Genomic DNA, 25070 nt, shown 5'->3' on the forward strand with positions numbered 1-25070 from the left:
GAGCGAAAGTAACACACTGAAATGGAATTTTTTTTAAAAACTCAGTCCTTCAAGCAAGTCATTGTGAAAGGAAAAGTCATGTCAAAGGTGGGTATTCATTATATAATAAAGCTATCATCTCCCCATCTCTAGAGATAATGATTTATAAAGGCGTATGTAATGAGATCCGCCTATTCTCAAGATTTAGGACCAAAGAAAGGTTTTGTCTTACGGATATTTCCTCTAGCTCTTTCCTGGCCCTGATGAATGCATCCAGCGATTGCTCCAATTTAGACCGCAGAGAGTCCAATCTGGTCAAAGCAAAAATGACAGATTGGGACGTCATCCACTGTACTTGGTTCAACACACGACCGACTGGAACTTTTTTTTGTTTTAATGTCAAGCAAAAAACCCTTCACATTATCTCCAGAATGGTTGCTATGCCTAAAATGGGGGAAAAGGCCTTGAATATGACATGTTCTCCGAACCTGCAGAGATCTTTACAAGGATCGTCTACTCTATGTATGTTTTGAAATTGTTAAGTCAGAGGGGAAATGGAAATTGTAATTTTTACATTATTGAGGTACGGTGACGATCAAATTCATCTTGGATAACGTTTTTTCTTGAGTGATGATTTAATACTGGATATTGGTGCGGAAAAGGACAAAAAAACCTCACACAGATATCATGGTTTTGTTGAGTGGCTCTGATATTAACTGTATTAGCATCCAGTAAAACGTTTAAAAATGTATTTCTCTTGGAGATAAAGTATCTAACTAAACCCAATAACAATCTTTACTTTTTGCGACCACCGCCATCATGTGCATTAATTAGTGTGGGAAGCGCCTCCAACGCCTTCTGTTTTGCTTTAACACACACCAGTTGCAAAGCAGGAAGCCAGGGGTGGACAAACTTTTTCTCAAAGAGATCGACATACAAGTACTTAATCACGGTGCAACACATCCACAGCAAGTTAACATATCACATAAATCAGCTACTGCTACTACGCGTGTAATAAACAACACCAAAGCGTTAAGCATAACAGGTAACTTTAACTGCTTTTTACAAGTGCCCGCAGGGCATGCTGGGTAGTCCTGTGGTGACAACCATATGAACTATGAAAGACAAAACATTGGATATCAGGAGTGTGTGAACGTCTCTCCTTGTTTACTTCCCAGACGACCTCCTCAACATGTTTTGCAATCAAGCAAAAATGCGACAAATGCGGCGACATGTCTGGAGAGAGCGTACCACAAGCTACCCAGCATGCCCTGCGGCGTGAATATATGGAATTTGGCATGGGTGTTGTGCGTAGATGTTTATTTGTATGCCCATGGTGCAGTAGATGGGTTACATTCTGTGTGTTGACATGTTGTGTTGTTTGGATGGCTTTTTTTGTACAATCTGCAGATTGCATCCGACTATTTCCGGTGTGACTCAAGCGTGCCACAATAGCACGGCATGTCATGTCATGTATTTTGGAAACGCCCGGTGGGTCGGATTAAGACGTTTGGCGGGCCTGATGTGGCCCGTGGGCCGCAGTTTGCTGACCCCTGAGCTAGACCATAGCTATGGGGCCAAATTACGCCACGTGAATAAAACGTTAAGTCAATTATATATCGATATCAAAAAGGCATGTGGTGTCCAATCATCATGACTGCATGTGCACTGCAAGCAAGTTTTGACTGCAACTCAACTTTAAATTTTGACGGCCTTGTCAGGTTTTAAGTCAGCAGGTCCGGAGAATGTGTCATATCCATAAAATTAAGATGCTGAACTTGACATTTTCTTAAAAAATGGGCAATTACAAAATGTGTTGTTGAATAATTTCATAATGGGAGTATTTCAATGAGATGAGAGAATCCCTCTCTGAATGTTTTGAACTCCTGTTTCGAATGAATCATTATTTAATTTAATATTATTATTAATATTATTAATGATATTATCATTATGCTCTTCCCATGTCCATTTTAGTCACATTTCCCCAAATAAAACAGTGCAGTGCTTCTCGTGACTCCACATGACAAACCAGTGAGCACTACGAATCCACTGTAAACTGAGCTCATGACATGTATTCCTGACCTCACTATGAAATTAAAAACTAATGCTTATCTTGATGGATGGGCCAGACACCAAATGTCTGCCTTGGCTGAGGAAATGGTTCTTGTGTTAAGTGGCTCTTATACAACTATTTTTAGTGCTATGTAAATCATTCATAATTTGGCCAGGGACGAATCCCCGTCATTTCTTGTCTCCTGTCATTAAATTCTGATATGTCATTATGTACATCGGGATAGTGTGGCAATTGAAATATGGCAACTCATAAAAAGCATCTCTCTGTAAGCCTTTAAATCAGTGCTGCGCTTTTGTCATCAGTTAGATAGAAATAGTAACTTGCAACTTACTGCATCTTGTTGATAAACTAAGCGTTAATGCTAAAGCCATACATTTCAATACTCACTTTTCCAACTCTGTCGGTGGTGCATCAACTTTGGCCTTGCCTGTGAAATATGAACCATCAAATAGAAAAACAAGATGATCACAAGATCAATTTAGTGTACCGGGTGGGCCAATAAAATGTAACCACTTTTTAACCACACAAGTTTTTGAAATGAGAAAATTGTATTTACAGATTCGTAACGGAAACATCAAATTAACATTTGAGACCAAAGGTTTCCCACTTTGTCACTTGTTTTCTACACAGTTCAGTAATTGATGACATGTTCAATCCACGCTCCTCTTCTGTGGATTACAGCTCCAACACGCACATTGAAGTTTGTGATGACATTGCCACACATCTCAAGAGGGATTCTCCGAATTTCCTGACAGATGTTGGTCTTCAGGGCCTCAGTGGTCTGTGGGTTGTTGCAGTACACTCTCTCCTTCAGGTATCCCCACAGAATGTGTGGCAATGTCATCACAAACTTCAATGTGCATGTTGCAGCTGTAATTGTCTGCAACTGGATCAAGAATGAATTCTGTATGCACCAAGATTCATATCATCATATGCTGCAAATCTAAGGCGTGCACCATTAAGCAAAGCACTCTCTACAGTTGTGAAGAGTAATTTATTTGCAACTGCACTTACTAGTTAATATGTGTTTTAATTGTCCAAGCACCACATACGATTCTGAATAACAATGTAAGTGCTAACATGCCAAGTGGTTAGTCCATATTATAGATCAGTAAAGTACGGTAGCTGATCCGAGGCCACCGTGGCAATTCACCTACACTCTTCTCCTTATTACAAGCCAGTGTAGTTCAAGTCAGTGTGTTCTGTTCAGCTTGTTAGTGTGCCTTCTGTAAGTCTAATAATGTATGCTCCACTGTTGTCTTTACCATGGATTTGTCTGATGGTCTTGGGTTGCTTGTTTTTTTGTTTCTCCTTTCCTTTCCGTGCATACAATTGCTGTGAATCGCATCAAATTAGTGTGATACAATAGTTTTTGTATTGGATCCCACCAATTGTTTCATATAAAGCCATAAATTATTAAATAATGTTTGCCTCATCGCTCAATGTCACACCATGTCTGTGCATGAAAAATAATGATTTTTGTAATGCTTTAGGGATAGGAATCATTTAGAATTTGACCAGTATCATCATTTACACTGCTAAGTGAATCAATTGTCAGGAATTAAAATACATGTTTTTGCCTGCTATATAATAGAGAGGGTGGTCCTTGAAGGAGTGTATGCAATTGTGATTTGGTGCCATTACCTATTTGTATGCGTTAGTGGGACGTTTAGTTTTCAACATACCTTCTTGGGAACTTTTAATACCAGTCAAGTGTGGTTGGCTTCTCACAAACACTGGTGTTTTGGAAGGTGGTTGCTATTCAGGGCAGAGAAAAGCTATTATGTCACTGTAATATTCAGTTTCTAACAAAAACAAATCAATGAGTGTACACTTCACTGCAACTTAACTGGTGGTATTCTAATGGTTTAACATGCCATCACATGTATCGGTGGTTAAACAATCAACCACACTGACCCAAATATAAGACTGTAAAAGTATTAATTGTATGTCCTCATTATGTTTACTTTTTGCCATATTTACGTTTATTCTGTGCAGCCTTTGGTCTGATGACAAAAACACTAGTGTGAACGACAAGCTATTTTTTGTGTGTGATTATTTTATTAGCTTTCTCCCATACACGTGCCTTGAAAAGAAGGGCCGTCTTATGTCAGAGTCAGTTCGGTAAATATTGTCCTAATACCTGAAAATATTTACTGTACTTACATCAGCATGTCCAATTTGCAGAACTCTCTTAACCCTATTAAAAAAAACAGCTTTAACTTGTAAATTGCTTATCAAAAAATGAATGCCTCCTCATTTTAAAATGTCAAAGGTGCAGCCTGTGACATTTTGGTACAGGGATAACGCCATTAAATATGAAGTCACATGATGGCCACAATGCATTGTTTCTGAAATTGTACATGTAAAGAAATGAAATGAAATGTCATCACATGCAATGAAATGAAAGAAATGCTTAGTTATGTTAGGACAAAATAGTTAACTACTTACGGCATTTTGAGGTAAACTAAATATAGGTTATGATCGCAAAAGTCGCACAAAACTGGCGCCTGATAGACTTTTCTTCCTTTTCGTGTTGTAGTTTTGGGACGGTTGAAATTCAGCCTATTGCTGCAACAGCGTCATCATTGTTTCGGAGGGTGTATTGCACCCCCGCTACACTTTCCCTCTGCTACACTCTCCCTCCGTCATTGAATGTTACAGATGAATTCCTGCACAACTGAGTCCAAAAGAGTTTTACACTAAACTGGCATGCATTTAATCACTGTGAGACTTGAACGTGATATAGGATTATCTTATTTTAGCATATTGTAAAGGAAACTGGTAAATTGTGTGTTTGCGTTGTGCATTTACCAGTGATAATGTTGTATTATTGACGGTAAAGAGGAATCAAATGCAGGCTTCTTGTGTGTACGGGCGGATGTCTTTAACCTTTCACTACAAGAAAATACTTGTCCATATATTAAGAGGAAGACACTCAGACACAGAGACACTCATCCGTCGACATCACTAGACAACACTAGGTGTCGCCATATTTAAAAACAGAAGTGACTGGACACAACGCTCCTAGTCAATGCAGATTGCCTGTTTGTAATGCGGAATTAAAAAATGTAACAGCTGAGCCGAGATATGCACCGACATTTTATAGTGAAACCTAAAGGTTTAAAGCTAAATGATTCATTCGATTTTTAGGTAGGAAAAAGAAGGAAATGAAACACAACAGTGTAGGGCAAATTTGGACGATAATATTTGTTTCTTCCGTACCCTTTAGTGGTGAACACACAACTTTCACAGTTGACTTAGCAACAGGCAGACCCTAGTAACGGCGGGATTGTGTCCGTAGGCGCATAACCAAGACAATTGAGCTAATCGGTTGTAATGTATTTGATAGAATGTGATGCATATTCGTAAACCATATACCCCGATTCGTTGTTATGGAACAGAGTTAGATAATATATTTAAACAAAGATGTCTTATTTGGAGTCCTCTCAGGCTCCTGTTGAGGAGGAAGCTTTCTACTTGCAGTGTAGAGCTGCCTACGTAAGTGTGTTCAGATCTAGTCTGACAAATATCTCCTCAAAACAAGAGTTATGTCGAGGTAAGTCATTTAAAGACATTAACAAAGGATTACTTTTTAAATGTGACTTTATTTGTAAGATCATTAAAATGTTTTCTAACAGTATCTAAAATCGGTATCTGGATCACATCAAAGCCTTTTCATTTTCAATGTCAACGTCACACATCGTTACAAAACAGGATGATAATGCATATGATGCAGTATACCCAACACACGTTTGTGGACAAGTCATGAAAACGTAATTTTCAAGATGGGTTTTACATTTTTAGGGCACACTTGCCATGCTGTATTTCTGAATGCTTAAACTAGAACTGAAGACAGTCGAAGCAAGAATGGACATGCATATTTTACAAGCTACATAAAATGTTTCATTCTGAGGTCCAACTTTGAAATGTGCATCCAAGCAAAATGTAGTTAGAAAAACTATGAAAAGAAAATAATTTAAAGGGTTGTTGGCTGCCTTGTTTCGCATTTCCAAGTTCTCCAGTTGGCCGGCAGAAATCCGTCCCAAGCCACTCTGGATAAATACTGGACCCCAGAAACGACTGATATGAACTTCGACGATTACTGTGAGATTCTGAAATGTGAGCGGAAGGCTGAGAAGAACGAGCTGATGCGAGTTTTCAAAAAGCTGGATACCAATGGTGACGGATACATCTCACACAGCAAAGTGGAAAAGCTCCTTACTACTGTGAGTTACTAAGCATTGAGCTGTATGCATGCATTTCTGATTTAAACCCAAATGTTTAACTTACTTGACTCAAAGGGAGTGCTTGAGATAATAAATAATACCTATGGTTTACAGTATAACATTAGAACATTTTTATGCTGGATTTTTTTGCATCTACAATATTTTTTAACCTTACAGGGAGGCGATCCAATGACACCGGAAGAGGTCAAGGCCATTTTCTCATTAAGTGACATCAACAAGGATGGCAAATTTCACTATAAAGAAGTAAGTATGAAACTTTGAAGACATCCTGTTGTTTTGAACTCATGTTGTATCAGTGGCGAATTGTCTGTCTGTGTGTGTCCAAAACTGTAAAAGTGTGATTTTCGCAGTTCCTGCAGCTGTTAGTCGCAAGACTTCGCAATTGTGTGGTCAGGGTTGACGTCGGAAGGTGTTCGTGCAGGGATACACGATTCAGCATTCACGACACTGCGAATTTGTAGGTTTTTGGACCAAAAATTGTTTTTAAATGTAGTTTTTAAGTCAGTAATGATAAATACATAATAATGCATCATAAAATGTACAGCCTACATGCACTGTACCACATTAGGACGTCGGTGCTAAATGGCGGTGCCCGTTTTTTCTGGCTACGGAAGCACTAGCTTAGATCGTCAATTTTGCTTCAAAACGTGCAGGAAGGTGAACACAAGTTAATAAATGATTGTAAGCCGTTACTGGAATTACAACAGGCAAGCAGTGTGGCTTATGTACACGCAGCTTGGAGAAAGGCCCTCTCCGACAGCTAGCCAGGAGGACCCAGTGGCCTGCGGAGCCACGTACCTCTGCCAGCAGCCTTTCAGGGAGATGGAGGAAGCCCCACAACAGACAGAGGTGTGGTTGTAGCACTAGCCTGACGACCAGGCTAAAGTGTAGACCCTGAGTCAGACTCCCACTATTCTATTACCATTCATTAGTGGTGAGTGCCTATACACTGCATACTTTAAATGTCTGTAATAAGTGTGGGAAGCATATTTATTAAGCCAGGATTGTGATATTATGCAATTTAGTTTGTCATTGTGAGTGAACATTGGCAATTCAATAAGAAGATGATAAGGAAGGTTCGGCAGCTGAATCTAATAATTACAGCAATTACTGTTATTGCAAATGTTGATCTGAAATTTTGAGGAGAATGTCAACATCAAGCTCGCAGGAAGTTTTTTTGTGGGGAAATGAGCCTTGTGTCAAAAACTTTTATGGGCGTATCAATTACTCAAGGGTTTTCACCACCGGGTGGTCTTGGAATGTAACGCTCTCAAATAGCGGGGATATACGGTATTACATAAAATCTACCAGACCTATCACCTTTAAACATTTGCAGCAGACCGATACATTTCTATGCATTTCTTTGAAAAAAAAGAATGCTTTGTTTACAAAATTTTACTCATGATATTGTTCACACCATTTCCTTTCAGTTCTGCAGACAGCTCGTGTCAACAGTGGAGATGTGTCAGATGGCCTCTTTGGAGAAACTCCAGGCTGATGCCAAGCTTAAAAGGCAAAACTTTGGCAGCCATTTAGGCAGTCCTCCACCTCCCTCCATGTCAGCAGAATCAGCAGCCGCTCCGCAGGCTGCAGAAGCAACATGGTCAGATCCAGACACCACACTTAGGAAAGGTAAAACTACCAGAAGAGTGGATCATGTTTTTTTGGTGGATTTACTTACTGGCTTTTTTAGATGCACACCAATACACACCACTTGCTACATTACACATCATTGCTTTGTTTTGAGGAATTTAACAGCGCTGTTATCGATCATTTTTTCACCTGCAAGTGACAAATCACCTCATTAGGACAGTTCATTCATCATGAGAGCCACATTAGAACAGCTTGTTTGGAGGGAGGAGACTGTAAAGTGCTGTGATTATGGTAATAATTTCTGCCATTAGGAGACTGACAAACAATCTATCTACACCAGAGTCAACCGCAGACTTTACTGAGAGTGCGCTGGACAAAAAGATAATTTATCGTGGCTTGGACAAGCAACAGCTAATTCAGCCTTTGGATGTAGAACTATCAATACATCGCATGTTAGAACCACTATGCTGAGAAATAAAGACAAACAAAAACTGAGGACGCTGGGATGATAGATGGGATTGATCTAAGTGGTCAGTCTATGTTCATTTTATTGATTTGGACGATCCCACCACTACTCACTAGGGAGAGGATGAGGGATTTGAAGGTGGTCAAGAGGAGGGCCCCGTCGACCGCCAGTGCAAAAACAAATGAGTTCCTGCACAGTAGTCGGGATTATCACATTATTGCGACTCTCCCACATATTGATTTATACCTGTTACATTTTAATAAGGAGCTGACACAGGATGCTACCCGATTGCACATGTTGAATGCGATATTCTTTCATCTTGAAAACAGTTTGGTTTGCTCATTTGGCTAAACATTTGTCAGTCTGACAAATAAATAAAATTCCAGTCATTCAAAAGGAATACAGTACAATACAAAGACATATATGCTGTACATACTTCATGTTTAATTGTACTTCATATTCACAATGTGAAGTACACATTGTGAATGTAGACTTCTAAAATTAAAATATTGGCGTTCATTCATTCATTCTGTACAACTTATGCTGTTCTGGGTCCTGGGTGAACTAGAGCTATCCCATCTGACTTTGGTCGAGAGTCATGGTACACTCTGGACTTCACAGGGCAAATATAAACAATTTAAAATGTGAAATATGGCAGGAAACAAGTGCGCCCGCAGAAAACCCACTTCTTGGTTCTACATTTTGGAACCACCAATCTCTGTCCTGATGGTGTCCAGGTGGTTCAACGGGTGCAGAGGGTCTTGCATAATACCAGAGCTCGGTCTCTACAGCTGTTTGGCGAAGACTCAACAGTGTTTAGTGACTCCAAGCCCAACTGTGACTGTCCAGTCCGTGTTCCAGACCATTTCACAATCTGATTGAGGGCGGTCTTATTTTCTTTCAGACACTTTTCCAAACCAAGACTGTAAACAAAATGATAAAACTGATTCAATAAATGTGCGGTAAAGCATAGTGATAAGACTCTTGTCGACATTAAAAACGGCCAGTTTCCTGAGACAGTGCAGGCGCTGGCGTCCCCTGTTACAGACCGCTTCACATTTGGCTTCAAAGTTAATGATTGTGCCCAGGTATTTGTACTGGGTCACCTGCGCCACATTCTCCCCCAGGATAGAGTGTACGGTCGGTGAAAACTGTGGCTGTGTTTCCGAAAATAGATGACCATGTCCTTAGTTTTGTTTACATTTAGCAGGAGAAAAGAGTACACACATCATTTCACAAAATCCCCTACAATGTGTCGATGGCTGAGTCATGTGCATATTTCAGAATTTTCATATTGCCTCTGCATCATGCTAGTATATAAGATGAAAAGTAAAGGTGACAGGACACACCCTTGTGGTGAACCAGTAGTGATTCAGATAGAGTCAATTAACACTCCACATTGACCCTTGTTGTTTGAGTCGTGTCAGTTAAAGCAGAGAGAGAACATGCAAAGATAGGTCTGAGATGGTAACCCAGAGATCTCTGGCTGTGAGGCGGGCGTGCTAACCACATGTCCACAGTGCTGCCAGTGCTTTAAAAAGTGTCCCCAAAAATAATGACAAATAAAATCTGTAAAAAGTGAAGGTTTTTTTATATAGTTAATCACGTCGCTTTACATTTTGATTTCTCCAACTTGTTTGGAGTTAAATTCCAATAGTTCAAATGACTCGTTTTTTAAAATTGGATAGTTTTTTAAGCTTTTTTTTAATTTCAGACAGCCAACAATCCTCCCGTCCTTCTTCCGCACGCAGTAGACGCTCATCTGTGTCAAACTCAGTGTCTGCCACATCTGTCAACAGCAAGGTCAGTTAATACCCAAGCCTGTTTTCTCACAGGGAGCTAACCTCAATTAATAGTTCTTTGCATGATCAAACCATTAATGTTTCTTACAATGATCAATTATTGTGTATTGACCCTTTGCAGGAAAATCCAGGTTAAGTAAAACTGTATAATATGAGCCAAATGAATATATCAGTATATTATGTATCAGTATATTTAGCAGTATGTTTATTATTAGAGCCTGAGCACAGCGGTGTCGTAGTTTGCTGTGGTGTAGCGCTGCACTGTATCAGAGTAGTTTTAGTACAGTATTATACCATTCCAGTGTAACATAGCTAAATAAGGTAACCAAAATATTACACACAACTTGGTTTAATGCAGTGTAGCTCAACAGCAATGCATATTACAACTGTAAAAATAGACAGTTAAATTAATACCTCTCTGTGTACAGTATTTAGGTCTCTTATTGCACAGTAAATTGGACATTTCTTGCCCACTTCTATTTCTGACTTTTTTTCTTACTGTATCACATGGTTTACAGTGTGTATAGTATGCAAAATGCAATTTGTTGAACCCCCAAATGAATGCGCCTTTGTAAAGGAAGACTGCCTTCCCAGTATCACTCATTTGTTTTCATTCTTCGGGCATAAGTTGAGCTGATTTATGTTATAGCCAGGGGAAAAAAGTCAAATTAACCCACTGCACCATCTATTCCATGACAGTGTTGTTATTTAATATCATAAACGTTGTGTGGCTCTCGTCTGTGATTATTATTGTGTGGCCTGGAGCTCCAACATGTTGTGTAACATGACTGCCCTCTTCTGGATGGATCGGAGTGTAACAAGTATTCATTAGATACCCAGCCCACATTTAATGGCAGAAGTCAAAGAAGAAAAGTATTTTTCATCAATTAATCAATCAGGGGTTGAACTGTGCAGGCATCAGTCACCTCTGACCTCAGAAATGTTATTCTGGTTGAATGGACAAAAAAATCTCACACACATATTCCGTAATTTGTGTAGTTGCAACCCTGGCCTTGTGTCCCAATACCTTGGGCCATATGGTGTATTTTCTCTGTAGTCGAAGAAGAATCAGCATCGTTTGCCATGAACACACATTTGAATACGTCTGTTGTGGGGCTGCCTCCACCTCACTCTGAAGCACTAGTGGCAGTACGAGGCTCCACTGCTCTGCAAGCTTTGGTCGTCCCGGCTATCTGTCTACATAATCCACACTGCTTGCATGTTGTAGTTCCAGGAACGATTTAAGATCATATAGTAACTTGTGTTCACCTCACTGCATGTTTTGAGGTTGAATTTTTATAATATAAATTTTACTTTTGAGTCTCAAAGCAACTATGGTACATTCAAGGACCTTGAACAAAGTGCAAAGTCTCAACACTTAGCAAAAAAACATCATCAGTGAAGCAAAAGGACATAAACAACAACCTAAATATTATCTCGTGTGTTTATAAATACCAACTTAGGATAAAAGACATGGGTTTTCTGCGTGAGTGGCTGATTTTGCAGTATTTCATCATGCTTATGGAGGCGCACACATTGTTTAAAGTAATATTTAGCGTAATTATCCACATCATATTTAGCTGACATAACCTGGCCTGTCAATTTAACATAAATATTGTCCATTCCCTCAGCAGTGGCATCACAGTTGCATGAAGGGTTGTTTCTTACTGGAGGCGGATGGGACCATAAGTTCACTGCAGTACCAGCTGCACCTGCCTCAAACAGCCAACGTTAACCTAAGCATCCAGCCTATCGGCCTCAACCACAGACCAGGTACCAACATAGTTTCATAAATCAGATGTCATATGATGTTCTCAATTGTGCACGCAATGAAATATTTGAAAATTAAAACGTTTACATTGCAATACTTTTTACTCCAGTAATTAAGTAAATCCTGTGGCTTTTGCATTGTGTCATTGACTCTGACTTCAACCTAGCTGAAATTTTGGGCTTACAGGTTATGATCACAACTACATTTTGCAAGGATGATGTTCTTTTCTCTTGTTGATATCCAGGAGCTCAATGCCGTATTGAAGTTACTGTAGTCTGCATGTTGGCCCGATACCTACTTGAAGGACACATTTGATACTTGTTTCATCATGCATCTTAACATTTGTACAACCAAACCATTTATTTATACTGCATTCAATCTGTTTTGCTATTAAGACAAGCCTTCCTCCTGGATGAATGTGGACACAGCTCTTTTTGTGATGTCAGTTGGCAATACAGAGGAGAATTCGACCCTGATGTGTTTCACTAATACAAAAGACAAAGAAGTAAGTTTGCATTAGGGTAATTTCATATTCACTTCAGTAATGTTCAGTGTTTATTTATATTCGGCAAATATAAGTGATTGTTTATTGCAGTTATTCTTAATATTGTCACCACACTCCGAGTTTGATGTATTATTGTTGTTTACTATAGCAATTCATAATTTCACAAAGGCTTTCAACACATTCAGCACTGTTTTTGTTGTTAAAGCAACACGACTGAATAACATATAAGGTGTATAGTATGAAGGGTGACCAAACGTCCTGTTTTGTCAAGACATCCTGTTTGTAAGAAAGTGACAAAAATGTCCTTGTTGTGACTGTCGTTAGGGCACTCTGCTGCATGTGATCCCTGAGAGGCTCTCTCTACACTCATAAAGAGTATATATAGCTACTATTGTTTCATATTTTTTAGTTATTTTTACTGTAAGACTTGAAAAGAGAGCTATTGTTTCTTACAGGTCATTTTTTCCAAATACAAGAGAGATATTATTTCTAGCATTTCATTCCAGAGGTTTTAAAGTTATTTTTGCACGGGGAAACGTATCAAAGAGATTATTTTAATCTTAATAAAACATGTCTGAATTTGTGTCTTTGGTTATAGATTTTTGGTTATAGACAATTTTCTATTCATACAAGGGCGGCATACTTTAAATGTATTGAAATGATCAGGCATCTTTGGATAAACTTCAAGTATCATTTAAGTATCTCATCGGCAGGCTGAGTGTCCTGGTTTTCATCGTTTTCTTTGGTCACCCTAATTAGTATGTTCCTTTTTAAATCAGTTTGATGGTGTGGTGCATGAAAAACTTGATAGAATCTTTGTTTCCACAGAAGTACATTTGGAGAGGAGAACTAAAAGCTGGGATGTACTACCTGCTGCCTTTCTCTACTGGCTGCAAATTAAAGAAAAGGAGCAAAAAGAAAGTTTTGAATAAAACCATAGAACTTGTTTACAAGACTGACACTGGAGAAGTGGATCTCACCAAGGAGTTCCGGTAATTGTGTGTGCTTGTTTGTTAAGCTCCAAGTATAAAATAAGTGATAACATAGTTGGTTTGACAAGGTAATCCATGGATGAATCGAATGATGAACATTTCTAGTGCATGTTTTGGTGCTTGAGCATCATAATTACAGGTGTATGTATTATGCAACAATGCAAGGCTGAGTCAGTATTTGTATTGCACTAATGCCCTATACCTGTCATGCCACAGGGATGTGCTATCTGAAATCTTTGACATGATAGACTTGGATGGCAATGGTTTGCTCAGTCTGGAGGAATACAATTTTTTGGAGCTGATGATCAGTGGAGAAGAGTGTAAGATGGGGACGTGGGCCATCTGCAAAGGTACAAGTCATGAAAGCCTTCCCAACATTTATGTAAGAGTGCACTTGTACGCATGTAAACAAGATTCAAGTGGGAGATCAGCTTTGTTCTATTTTTGTCCATTTCCTCTGCTCTCAGCATTCGTAATATTTATGTTCACAGAGAATTTTGACATGAGAAAGAACCAGCTGACACGGCAGGGTTTCATGGAGCTGAATCTGATGGAGGCAACAGAAAAAGACGGAGATTCCGATGACCTATGGACCCTTGTGGAAACCATGGGCTACAACCGTATGCTGGACCTAGTCGAGGTTTTCACTCATTGAATAACATGTCAAACTCAAATGTCAATGGAAACACAACAAGACTGGAGTTACCAACAATTTTTTCTTACTCGATCAGGCTTGCCCGTTTCAGATTGAAGTGCAATGTGAGGGCACACAGCCATCAGTTCAGCCGCTCAAACTGGACTCTGGGCCCAAGCTTCTGAACCAGGCTCTTCAGAGGTCCATCACTCTCGTGGGAGCAGCCAAGCCACTGAAGGGACAAGACAACGTGCTCATCTACACCTACAATGGAGAACACAGGGTCTCCTCCCTCATAGCCAACAAGGTAGATTACAACCCTTTTTGTTTTTGTTTGTTGATAGTGGACCTCCAGTACTCTTGCATATCATCAGTGCATTGTTCTCTTATCACTCTGTCATCTGTCCTTTTCTTCTATTTCTCCGTCCAAAACTGAGTCTCTAAACCTTAAACCGAGTCTTGGTTCTGGTCAAGGTTTCTTGACGTCAAAGTGCTTGCTCAGACGGAGTTCATTTGGTTTCTTTATTGTTGAAGAGCATGTTCTAGTATCTTCTTCAAATGGAAAGTGCCTTGTGGTGATATTTGTTGTGAATTGGTGCTTTATAACTAATTTGCTTAATTCCAAAATGTAACTCAAGGGTACGTATATTAACAATATAACTGAATGCTGCACAAACTGTGATTATTCCTTACATAAAAGTAATCATGTAGCCAAGAGCTGTATTGAAATTTGTGATTATACTGAGACGTTTTTTTTTTTTTAATATTTAGTTAGATTTTGAGTTGGCCAATATTATATTATTAATCACCTCTCACTATGATAAAGTGAGGTTCAACACAGCTGAAAATGACATTATACTGGATATGATAATTATTATACATTGCATTATATATTTTATGATTTTATATATTTTGGATTATTATATATATATATATATACAGAGATATATTTAAATTGCATTATTATATTATGTTAGCTTGTCGTCAAAGCTCACTTCAGGTCAAGTGATGGCGACGAGGCGGTGGTGGGTTGGTGGCATCATCGTTCTCATATTGCCTTATACATGCCCACTCTGGAAGCCGTTTTGAAAAAATACCATCACCCAGAACGCCGTTCCCGTGTGAGTGAGAGGCTGAAGCAATAGATTACTTTGCCATTTTGACCTGAAAACGTTTCCGTGTGGATAGCCCCTCAGTTGTTTATAAGTTGTTACGTTGTAAATTTTCACTGGTACAGGAGTGATAGGAGTAGCAGATACTGGCTGTGATATCTTCACATACGCCACAGATGCCTAACACATTAGTGCCATCTACAGCCATTGAGGTGTAACAACATGACACATACACTATATAACACTGGCACACAAGCCTAGAGTGCCTTTCTTGCAGCTGTCAGTGTGGGAAAAAAGTCGCTCTGGAGTACAAGTCGCAGAATCAGCCAAACCATAACAAAAAGTGCGACTTATAGTCTGTAAAATATGGTATATAGCACCATAGCAGCATTTGAAGTCTGTGTAATTGTTGTCCAAAAATGTATGTCTAAACAGAACAAAACAAAAATTAACATGTCTATGTTTCGTCCTACAATTAAATTATCTGCATGACAATTTATAAACTTTTTTTTTTCAGTCCAATCAAAAAGTTACAATTCATGTCAGCAACAAGCAGAACAGCAACTGCTGCAGCAGTAGAGGCCTGAGTGTGTTTGCCATTGAAGTACCAGCCCGAACTAAAATGGTAGGCCCGTTTTCTATTGGTATTATTTAAATATGCAGCTGATTATAACCAAATAGTTCTGACATCGTTGATGTGATTGATGTGAATTTGCTGTCTCTAGGTGTGCCAACATGTCCTGCCCATCAGTGAGAAACAGGATTGGACTTACAACTGTGTGGAGACTTTACTGCCCCCTAGATAGGGCTGCATATGATATGCGACATTTTTATGCTTAAAATGAATAGGCTACAACCAATTGAGGGGCTTACTGGGAGTCGAAAAAGGGTGAGCTTTACTTTGAGTCTGTCTGAATCCATGTTATCTCTGTAGGTCACTATCTACTGGTCACCACTCCAGTCAGGTAATGTACTGTGGTGTTGGCTTTGGGGATACTGCACTGGCAATGAAGTACATGCTTCTGCATCGCACTCTGGTCTAAACTTTACTTGCCCTTTCCAGCAGTGGAGTCTTGATCTTCTATTTATATCTCACGGACCATTTTTTGCCCTTTGACTTTCTCCACTGAAACAGTAGAGCCAGCTAACTAAATGCCATTTGGCATATATGAGATGTATTTTATGTCACTGTCTGCTTTTCTTTTCCCAACACAGGTTTAATAACACCATGACTCTTAAGTACTTTATTATGTACAGTAAGCCTGTGCTTTTTAAAAATTAAGAAACAAAATTGTAAAAATGTACAAATCAGGAAGAAGGCTTGATTTCCCAGTCCCTGGTTATGTATTGCTTATGTTTAGTCATATAAGATGAGTGGTGAAAAACTGTAGTTCATTTTACATATCACAACAAGTGATAAGACAAGACTCAACTTTGCTCTGTTGGTCCTGAATAAATACACGGTGATGCAACAAGCAAACGGTAATGGCCTGAGGACTATTTCACTCACTCACAGGTACTCAACAATGTTTCTACTTTTTTTTTTTTTTTTTACGATTAAGCAATGCATTTGTAAACATTTGAGATAGACCTAACAACGTAGTAGTGCAGTTTCCTTCAACATAACATAATGTACATGCTGTTTCCAAGTCAAAACGCTAAGAAATAAACACTGAGAACAATAACCCTGTTTAATACATTAAGTATCACAGACACCATGCAAATGAGCTCTGTAGAGAATATGAACTGCAAAGGGAATTACATTCGAGCAATCTGGTACAAATCTTGTGTTGTTTTATGTTACCGTATTGACCTGAATGCAAGATGCTATTTTTCCCCTAGAAAACAATCTGAAAAGACAGTTTGTCTTGTAATTATAATCCGCGTCTTGAGGTTAATGCATACAAAAAGGTCACCAGTGCAGTCCACAGAGCACAAACAAACATACACAAACGTTGCAGTACGAGTGCACGTTTTGTCTTAAATATTTTCCATTTCTGCATGCTTTTTGCTGTAATTCCAATCTGTGTTGCTGGTCTGTGTAACATTCTCAGTTGAGTGCTTCAGGGAGGCGCACACAAGCACATTTTAGAAGCTTTTCCTGAAATATGAGCAACATTCAACTCCACAGACAGCATTTTGTTTCTGAATAGTTTGTCACAAAAGCTGCCCTATCCTTACTTTATGCATATGTTTTTACTGCACAGCCTTTTGTCTGATATTTTCATCCAGACTACGAGTGTGAACACAGCCTTAGCAAACAACCGAGGAAGGGTTAGGCATGGTAAGGGTTAACCCTAACCCCAAGGAGTTATGCAGCAGGGTCATCAATCTCAATGACCTCCCACCACCGGTAATATGATTGAACTGGAAATATGAATTTAAAAACAAGGGTCGTCATATATCCGGATCAATAAGGTAGATTTTTGACAAGCATATATCTGAATGCTTGCCTCAAAGCGGTCACTCAATATTTTCTTAATGCACATCATCATTATTATGAGGCTTGCCTCAACACCCAAGTCAGTGCAGAGCAGGAAACGCACCCTTGCTCCTAAGGTGCCCTTTAAACCGAGGAGGCGGGTCCTCCAGGGGGCGTTGTCCAAGTTTGTACGTCTACCACTGACAGCCCTGCCACTGAACTCGTCCCCATCCATCCAGACAGCGGATTACACAGGACATCTAGGGGTGCTATCTGGGTGGGGGCTTGTCAAAAATGGTGAAAGTAACGACGGTGAAGACCAAGCCGTACACGGACCAGAAGCCCGGAACAAGCGGCCTGAGGAAGAGGGTTACCGTGTTCCAGCAGAACCAGCACTATGCGGAGAACTTCATCCAGAGCATTATCTCTGTCATCGAGCCTTCCGAGCGCCAGGCAGCCTCTCTGGTGGTGGGAGGTGACGGCAGGTTCTTCATGAAAGACGCCATTCAGCTGATTGTCCAGATTGCTGCCGCCAACGGGGTCAGTAGAAAAAACAAATCTGTGCACTTTCACCTTTGGACGAGCTAATATTAGCTCCGTAGCTAACAGTCATGTCTCCTAAGCGAGAGTTTTGGAACAGCAAAGCATTTAACTTGTCATTGTCAACTCGTTTTGCACAACATTCAATAGTTGTTAAACTTTTAAACACGCAAGGAACGCACTGTTCCCTTAGTGTACACTGTACATCGTGTCAGCTAGCGTTGCAACCTGGCTGTTTCAATTCGCGCACTTCCATACTTAGCATTTTGAGTGCATGCGTAAGCACGTTCACTGAGAGTGCAGTTCTCCGTCAGTACCCGGATGTTACTCTCACCATGCTCCAAATGGCGGGTGCGCAATGACGGAGCCAAACCACAATTATAGTCATTTGAATATTTCGAATGGTTGCAATTTAATTAAAGTATTCCTTCCACTCCCAGACGGGGAGAAGTACAGTTAGCGGATAACTGTGTAAATCGTCATTTCCGGTAAGCGCGCAACGACCGTAATCAGACTGGGACAGCACTAGGAACACAGTGCACATAGTATGCATATTTAAGTGTAGGTACGGAAGTGCGCGAATTGAAACACCATCTGTCATTATAGTGACAAACATCTTAAATGAACAATCTTCGTTGTATGGTTAGGCATTGCTGCTGTTATGACCCCGATGACCTCGCAATATCCGCTACCTTTGACCTTTTCACAACGATGCCTGGCAAAATATAAGTAGCCCACAGTTTCGTATGCATTCCACAACAAAGCCATTCTGTTCTTGTTTTTAGAATGCTCTACAAGCGAGTCGAAACAAGTTAAGGGTTCATAACGCTACAGTAGCTATTTTGTTCCCTAAGCCAGGGTGCTGAGACAGTTGTTGGCCAGCAGAGTGGGTAATGCAGGACGTGCCTGCTGTCACGTTTCTCAGTTCAGCGTTGATGTGGGCTGCAGCATGTATAGCCGAATGCAGAAATTCCCCGAAATAATATAGAATCCTGCGTTTTTTTTTCGTCTTCTTTACTAGGCTATTTCTGAGGAAAATAATATTGAATGATGTTAAGGGGTTGGCGGATTGATTTGACGGATAAAAAAGTGCCATTTTGAGCTGTGTAACTTCGTTGGCTATGTAACTGTTTACCAACGGTCAGTTTGTTCAATATTCAACTTACTCAAGTAATGTCAATGAATGGCTTTACATGACAACAAAAATGTCATATTTTGCGCCTCCAGCTGTTTACCATGTCATAAAGAAAAGCGAGAGCAGCATTAACGTTAGCATGTGATAATAAATGGCCAAAGTTGAACAAAGATGATGAATGTAAACCCACTGTTGACACTAGTGGTTAGGAAATAGGAGAGTGGGGAAATTGCATCAGTTTTACACAAGCAAAACCACCCGAAAAGCTTCACCGACCGGGCACTTCTTTAGGTACAGCACCACAATCGAAAAATATTCAATACAAGAGCTGTATTACATATTTCTGCTGTTACAAAATTAGTCATGTTTGTTTATAACTGTGGTTGTATGAATTTTCTTACATTTGTTAGATTTTTTTGAAAATTAAATCTTTAGTATCTCCAATATGAGATAAATACCTTTGCATTTTTATGCACATGCCAGTGTGCTGTTTACCTTGATTTAAAAGACTCAATATCAAGACATGTGACTCAACCTGCAGATTGGTCACCTGGTGATTGGTCACGATGGCATCATGTCCACCCCAGCTGTGTCCTGTGTGATCCGCAAGATCAAGGCAGTGGGCGGGATCATCCTCACAGCCAGCCACAACCCAGGGGGCCCCAATGGAGACTTTGGCATCAAGTACAACATATCCAGTGGAGGTGAGTGAAGTAGTAACAAGGCTGTGACCTTGGATGTGCTTTGGAAGCTTATGCTTTTGCTTTCCTGTATGCATCAAGTGTGATTTTCACTTATTTTGGATGCACATTTGCCATTTATTTTGAATGACAATGCTGCTAAACTGTCTTCAGGGCCTGCTCCAGAGGGCATTACAAACAAAATATTTGAAATAAGCAAAGGCCTTCAAGAGTATCACATCTGCCCAGACCTCAAAGTGGATCTGTCAAAGATTGGCAAGCAGACCTTTGATGTGGACAACTTCAAGCCCCTGACGGGTATATATTTTTTAAATAAACAATATTATTACAAAATTATAAACAACTTCAGTGTTTTCCCCAGGTTTACAGCTTTGGGGTGGCGGGTGGTGTAGCATACAGAGCAGAAAGCATTACAAAGACAGCAAAATAATCCACAAAGTCAAAACAAAGATGTGTCATTTAATTAATTGCCGTAATAAAAAAGATTGTTGTTGATGTTCAGAGTGTCCCAGAATGCACTTTGAGAATAAGGAAGTGTTGTTCTCAGGAGGAACAGAGTCGTGTTTGCGAATTGGAGATACATACAGTATATGGTGTTGGACTTGTACTGCTGTTGATGTGCTCAGGTCGGAATAAAGTTATAAAAGAGCGTCAGACTCTGTGGAACTCTGTGCGGACACGACACTGTGCCTCCGTCTGCCGTCATAACGGGAGGTGTGGCTTGTCATGATGCACAAAAAATGTTAACGTAGCTAATGAATTAAATTACTTACCACCGTTAACACGCTATTTTTGACAGCCCAAATAGAAAACAAAAATTAACTTGACCTTCTTGGGGAAGTAAGGGGTGCCATTGGGGGACTGCCAGCCCCCTAATATAACTGGAGGGGAAACACTGAATCTCTAAGTTGCATTATGGTCTTTAATGTCTGAAGCCTTCTTTATTACTTGTCACAGTGGAGATCGTGGACTCTGTTGATGCCTATGCTGAAATGCTGAGGGGTATCTTTGACTTTGCTGCACTGAAGGAGCTTCTCTCTGGAGCCAATCACATTAACGTCCGCTTGGACGCAATGCACGGAGGTACAAAACAGCACAGATGTTCACTTAATTACATTTTTGATTGTGCAGATGTTGGCAAGTGTGTGTTTTAGATTTTTTTTTTCCCTCAATTTCAGTGTCACAAAACATATTTAAGAGCATTACATTTTAGTGTTAGCTGGGTTCTTCTAATGGCACTCTATTTTTCAGTGGTTGGTCCATATGTGAAGAAGATAGTGTGTGAGGAGTTAGGTTCTCCTGCCAACTCAGCAGTCAATTGTGTCCCCAAAGAAGACTTTGGCGGGCACCACCCTGACCCCAACCTGACTTACGCTGCCGACCTGGTGAACTCCATGAAAGGAGGAGAGTATGACTTTGGTGCCGCCTTCGATGGTGATGGCGTAAGTCAATATTTTTATTTTGCTCAAAGGATGCGAGGGGCGACTTATATATTTAGTATTTACAGATATTTATATTTGATTATTATATATTTATTTCTCCAATGTGCCGCGGGCAATACAAAATGAGACATGGGCCACAAATGGCTCCTGGGCCGCACTTTAGACACATCTGCCCTAAATATGACAGCTATTAAAGAAGAGGATGACGTGATTAAAGTGTAAACTGGACGTGGAACTATGATGTCAGCCCTAGACTGAATTGTCACAGCTCCATAAAATCAGTACATTCGGAATGGAACTATCATCGTTCAGTTCTTTGTATTAACAGTTGAAGGTTGCTGACCCTTGCATGTCTGTGCCTCTTGCCCTTTTTTTTTTTAGGACCGGAACATGGTGCTTGGCAAACACGGCTTTTTTGTGAACCCTTCAGACTCAGTGGCGGTTATTGCTGCCAACATTACCAGCATCCCATACTTCCAGAAGACTGGTGTGAAGGGTCTGGCTCGTAGTATGCCCACTAGTGGGGCCCTGGACAAGTACAAATCACACTACGTCTAACTGAGTGCACAAAACACAAGCTACCATCAGGAAATGATCTATTTTTGTGTTTATAGTGTGGCGAAAGCACTGCAGATGCAACTATACGAGACTCCAACAGGCTGGAAGTTCTTTGGGAATTTGATGGATGCAGGAAAACTGTCACTATGTGGAGAGGAGAGCTTTGGCACTGGTGGGTAAACGTTTGCATTTCACCACAGAATACCTGGAAGTAACGAGCAGTCAGATGACCCAAAAAGCTTCACTTCCCTCTCTCTGCTAAACAACTAGGCTCGGATCATATTCGGGAGAAGGACGGCCTGTGGGCGGTGCTTGCGTGGTTGTCAATCTTAGCCAATCGTAAACAGAGCGTGGAAGACATCATGAAGGATCACTGGCAAAAGTTTGGGAGAAACTTCTTCACCAGGTAGAAGGAAATGTGACGCTCGCACTTGTTTTAAGCCCTGTTTGCACCGAGCAGTACAGTTCAATCGGTGGGTCACACTGTCTTGCAATTATGATGCCACACTATTTACACAGCTCATGCAACTATCACCAGTTGTCCTCATACTCCATAGTACAAACACAAGCCTGACCGGGGTGTACCATTCTAAGTTGTACTGTGACAAGCTCCAAAATACTGTATGTTGTGCGATGGAAATTTTGCTTTTGTTCATATTTTGGTTTAAAATCTATAGAACATTCTCTTGGTTTAAATAGGTAGGTTTTCTAGGTAACGCCCTATTTTGTTCCATTGGACACAATGACAACGACATAAGAATTTACAAAATAAGTTAAAACATGTTTTCACTTTTTCAGTTGGGGCATTCTAAGTATGACAAAAATCCAATACATTAAAAAAGTTGCTCATTAAATACATAATTTTTCTATGGCAGTGTGTTTAAAATAAGATTCTATCAGAGAGCATGGGAATCTATAATTGAACCCGGAAAAGATGACCTAAGCTACAATCATTTTTTAAAAGGCTACAAATGTGCCAATTAGTGTGTCGCGTATTACTCTACTCCCTCTAGTGGCAATACTGTGAACTGCACCATATAATCATATCATTCAGAAATATCCTCTTTTTTTGTGTACAGTACGCTGTGACAACCATTGCTTCACCTTTTTTAAATAAACAAATACACGTGCTTGAGTATACATAAACTTTCATTTAGGTATGACTACGAAGAGGTCGAGTCAGACGCTGCCAACAAAATGATCAAGGACCTGGAAACAGCAATGTTCGACCCATCCTTTGCGGGGAAGAAATTTTCATCGGGGGCTAAGACCTACGAGGTGGCAGTCGCAGACAACTTTTCCTACACAGATCCTGTGGATGGAAGTGTTTCCAAAAACCAGGTCAGGAGCCTACTGTGTTTAAGATGACGTGACTTTGTTAAAAAAAAGTATAAAGAATTCACCTCAAGGATACACAGGTTCTCAAGGATATGATGTTAAATATTATGTCATTATATTTAAGGTGTTTCCTCTCTGTATGAATTTTGTTATTTATGTTTGTATTGGTTTTCTCACTTTTTTTTTTACTTTCTTGTTCCCTCAGGGCCTCAGAATTATCTTCTCAGACGGTTCTAGGATTATTTTCCGTCTCAGCGGCACTGGCAGCGCCGGCGCGACCGTCAGGCTCTACATAGACAGCTATGAGAAGGACCCCCAGAAGATTTACCAGGACCCTCAGGTCGGAATTTATAGTAATACTTATTTATAGTTAGCATGATTCAGATTGAGATTAGAGGTTGATCTTGTGACATGGGCATGGCTATCTAGGAAGGTGTGCAATTTGGTTCTGATGTTTTCTAAGTACAAGGATACAATAAAAGCTGTTTAATAAATGTCAGAATGTTCTGAAAGAAGACACATTTAATACGTGACACGACGCCTGGATGCATCCCGGTGCGTCGACTTAATTTTTGTATTTGTAAATGCGTTAAAATAGATTGAAAATCATACTTGTGTATTTAGTTTATCAGTGGCTGACAAAGCAGCTTCAATCTCCAAGCTACATTAGTGTCCTAACTCAACAAAATACAGCATTTCTTAATCCACATAGGTATCATATAATTATAGCTTCATATTACTTACAGACACATAGTCTCCAAAGCATTTTGTGTTGAAAAGTATTCCATAACAGTGTGTGTGTCCGGTATGCTGTGTATCATGTAATTTGTGTACCTAATTGTGTCACAAACTCAATGAATGATTGCAGCCACTATGTCCAAAATGTATATATTATATATATTTATTAATATGTATGTTTTGTGGCTGCGTGCAGGTGATGCTGGCTCCTTTGGTCGACATCGCCTTGAAGGTTTCACAGCTGCATGAGCGGACTGGACGCACTGGCCCCACTGTGATCACATGATTCCACTAACCCTTGATAACGCAACACCTCATCTCTCATAGAGCAGTCAGCTATTGGCCCAACTAACAGGTACTGGACAAAACCCAGGAATAGATGTACACTGCCGTTATATGTTAGTGTGTGTGTGTGTGTGATCTGCCTTACACAGACATCTTAAGAGATACTGAATTCGACATTTCGAGTGTCCATAAGAGAAATAACGTCTGAGTGCATGCTCTACTGTGTTCTCCAGTTTTGCTGTCAAGCATTGCTCCAAAAACTAGACTCAAAAGGCTTTTTGGGGTTTTTCATTCATCTTTGTCTTTCACCTTGGTGGACCTGGTGCCTTCCTCTTTTGTTCTGCCAAACCAACCGAAACCATGAAACCCCAAAGAAAGCAATGTAAAGTAAAAAAAACAAAAAAACAACAACAATGCACTATTAATAAAATAATACACGCTGTCATAAAACATTGCAGTCATGTTTTGTTTAATAATCTTATCTAGGTACGTATCCCCCCAAGCCCACTCCGCTGTGGTTGGTCACACTCCCAAGTGCTCCCGAGGACTTCTGGACAGCTGCCTTACCCCTTTTGTCCGATTGCTTACACAAAATAAACGCAGTTAGGACACTGATAAAGTGTTACTTACAGCTTCCTCTTCTGACTCTTCAACACGAACAAGTAACGTTGGAAAGGCGTCGGACGTCAGCAATAATTTGACGCAAGGTCCAGCTTCGTATTGGCCCATGTTC

General features: G+C 40.0%; 2 protein-coding genes across 2 annotated transcripts; both read left to right on the plus strand.

Moving 5' to 3' along the window:
* The first annotated feature begins 5311 nt into the window (after window positions 1-5311).
* efcab7 (EF-hand calcium binding domain 7) lies at window positions 5312-16842 on the plus strand. The gene is made up of 13 exons (XM_054789829.1): window positions 5312-5612; window positions 6071-6282; window positions 6460-6546; window positions 7734-7935; window positions 10077-10165; window positions 11796-11937; window positions 12331-12440; window positions 13269-13432; window positions 13649-13782; window positions 13924-14072; window positions 14164-14373; window positions 15696-15803; window positions 15904-16842. The coding sequence occupies exons 1-13, from the start codon at window positions 5483-5485 to the stop codon at window positions 15982-15984; spliced, it is 1818 nt and encodes a 605-aa protein (XP_054645804.1). The 5' UTR covers window positions 5312-5482; the 3' UTR covers window positions 15985-16842.
* Window positions 16843-17799: 957 nt separating this feature from the next.
* Window positions 17800-24787, plus strand: pgm1 (phosphoglucomutase 1). The gene is made up of 11 exons (XM_054789830.1): window positions 17800-18140; window positions 19817-19979; window positions 20130-20273; window positions 20934-21059; window positions 21228-21418; window positions 21800-21954; window positions 22033-22148; window positions 22247-22382; window positions 23134-23317; window positions 23520-23654; window positions 24249-24787. The coding sequence occupies exons 1-11, from the start codon at window positions 17895-17897 to the stop codon at window positions 24336-24338; spliced, it is 1686 nt and encodes a 561-aa protein (XP_054645805.1). The 5' UTR covers window positions 17800-17894; the 3' UTR covers window positions 24339-24787.
* The last annotated feature ends 283 nt before the right edge of the window (window positions 24788-25070 follow it).

The sequence above is a fragment of the Dunckerocampus dactyliophorus genome, chromosome 10 (genome assembly GCF_027744805.1).
Source record: "Dunckerocampus dactyliophorus isolate RoL2022-P2 chromosome 10, RoL_Ddac_1.1, whole genome shotgun sequence".
Lineage (NCBI taxonomy): Eukaryota > Metazoa > Chordata > Actinopteri > Syngnathiformes > Syngnathidae > Dunckerocampus > Dunckerocampus dactyliophorus.

What these genes read in the sequence shown, in the direction of transcription:
- efcab7 (XM_054789829.1), top strand. Translation starts at nt 5,483, where the DNA reads ATGTCTTATTTGGAGTCCTCTCAGGCTCCTGTTGAGGAGGAAGCTTTC. An exon ending in TGGAAAAGCTCCTTACTACT is followed by an intron (nt 6,283 to 6,459) that starts GTGAGTTACTAA and finishes TTAACCTTACAG; the next exon opens with GGAGGCGATCCAATGACACC. An exon ending in AGACACCACACTTAGGAAAG is followed by an intron (nt 7,936 to 10,076) that starts GTAAAACTACCA and finishes TTTTAATTTCAG; the next exon opens with ACAGCCAACAATCCTCCCGT.
- pgm1 (XM_054789830.1), top strand. Translation starts at nt 17,895, where the DNA reads ATGGTGAAAGTAACGACGGTGAAGACCAAGCCGTACACGGACCAGAAG. An exon ending in CTTGGACGCAATGCACGGAG is followed by an intron (nt 21,060 to 21,227) that starts GTACAAAACAGC and finishes TCTATTTTTCAG; the next exon opens with TGGTTGGTCCATATGTGAAG. An exon ending in AGAGGAGAGCTTTGGCACTG is followed by an intron (nt 22,149 to 22,246) that starts GTGGGTAAACGT and finishes CTAAACAACTAG; the next exon opens with GCTCGGATCATATTCGGGAG.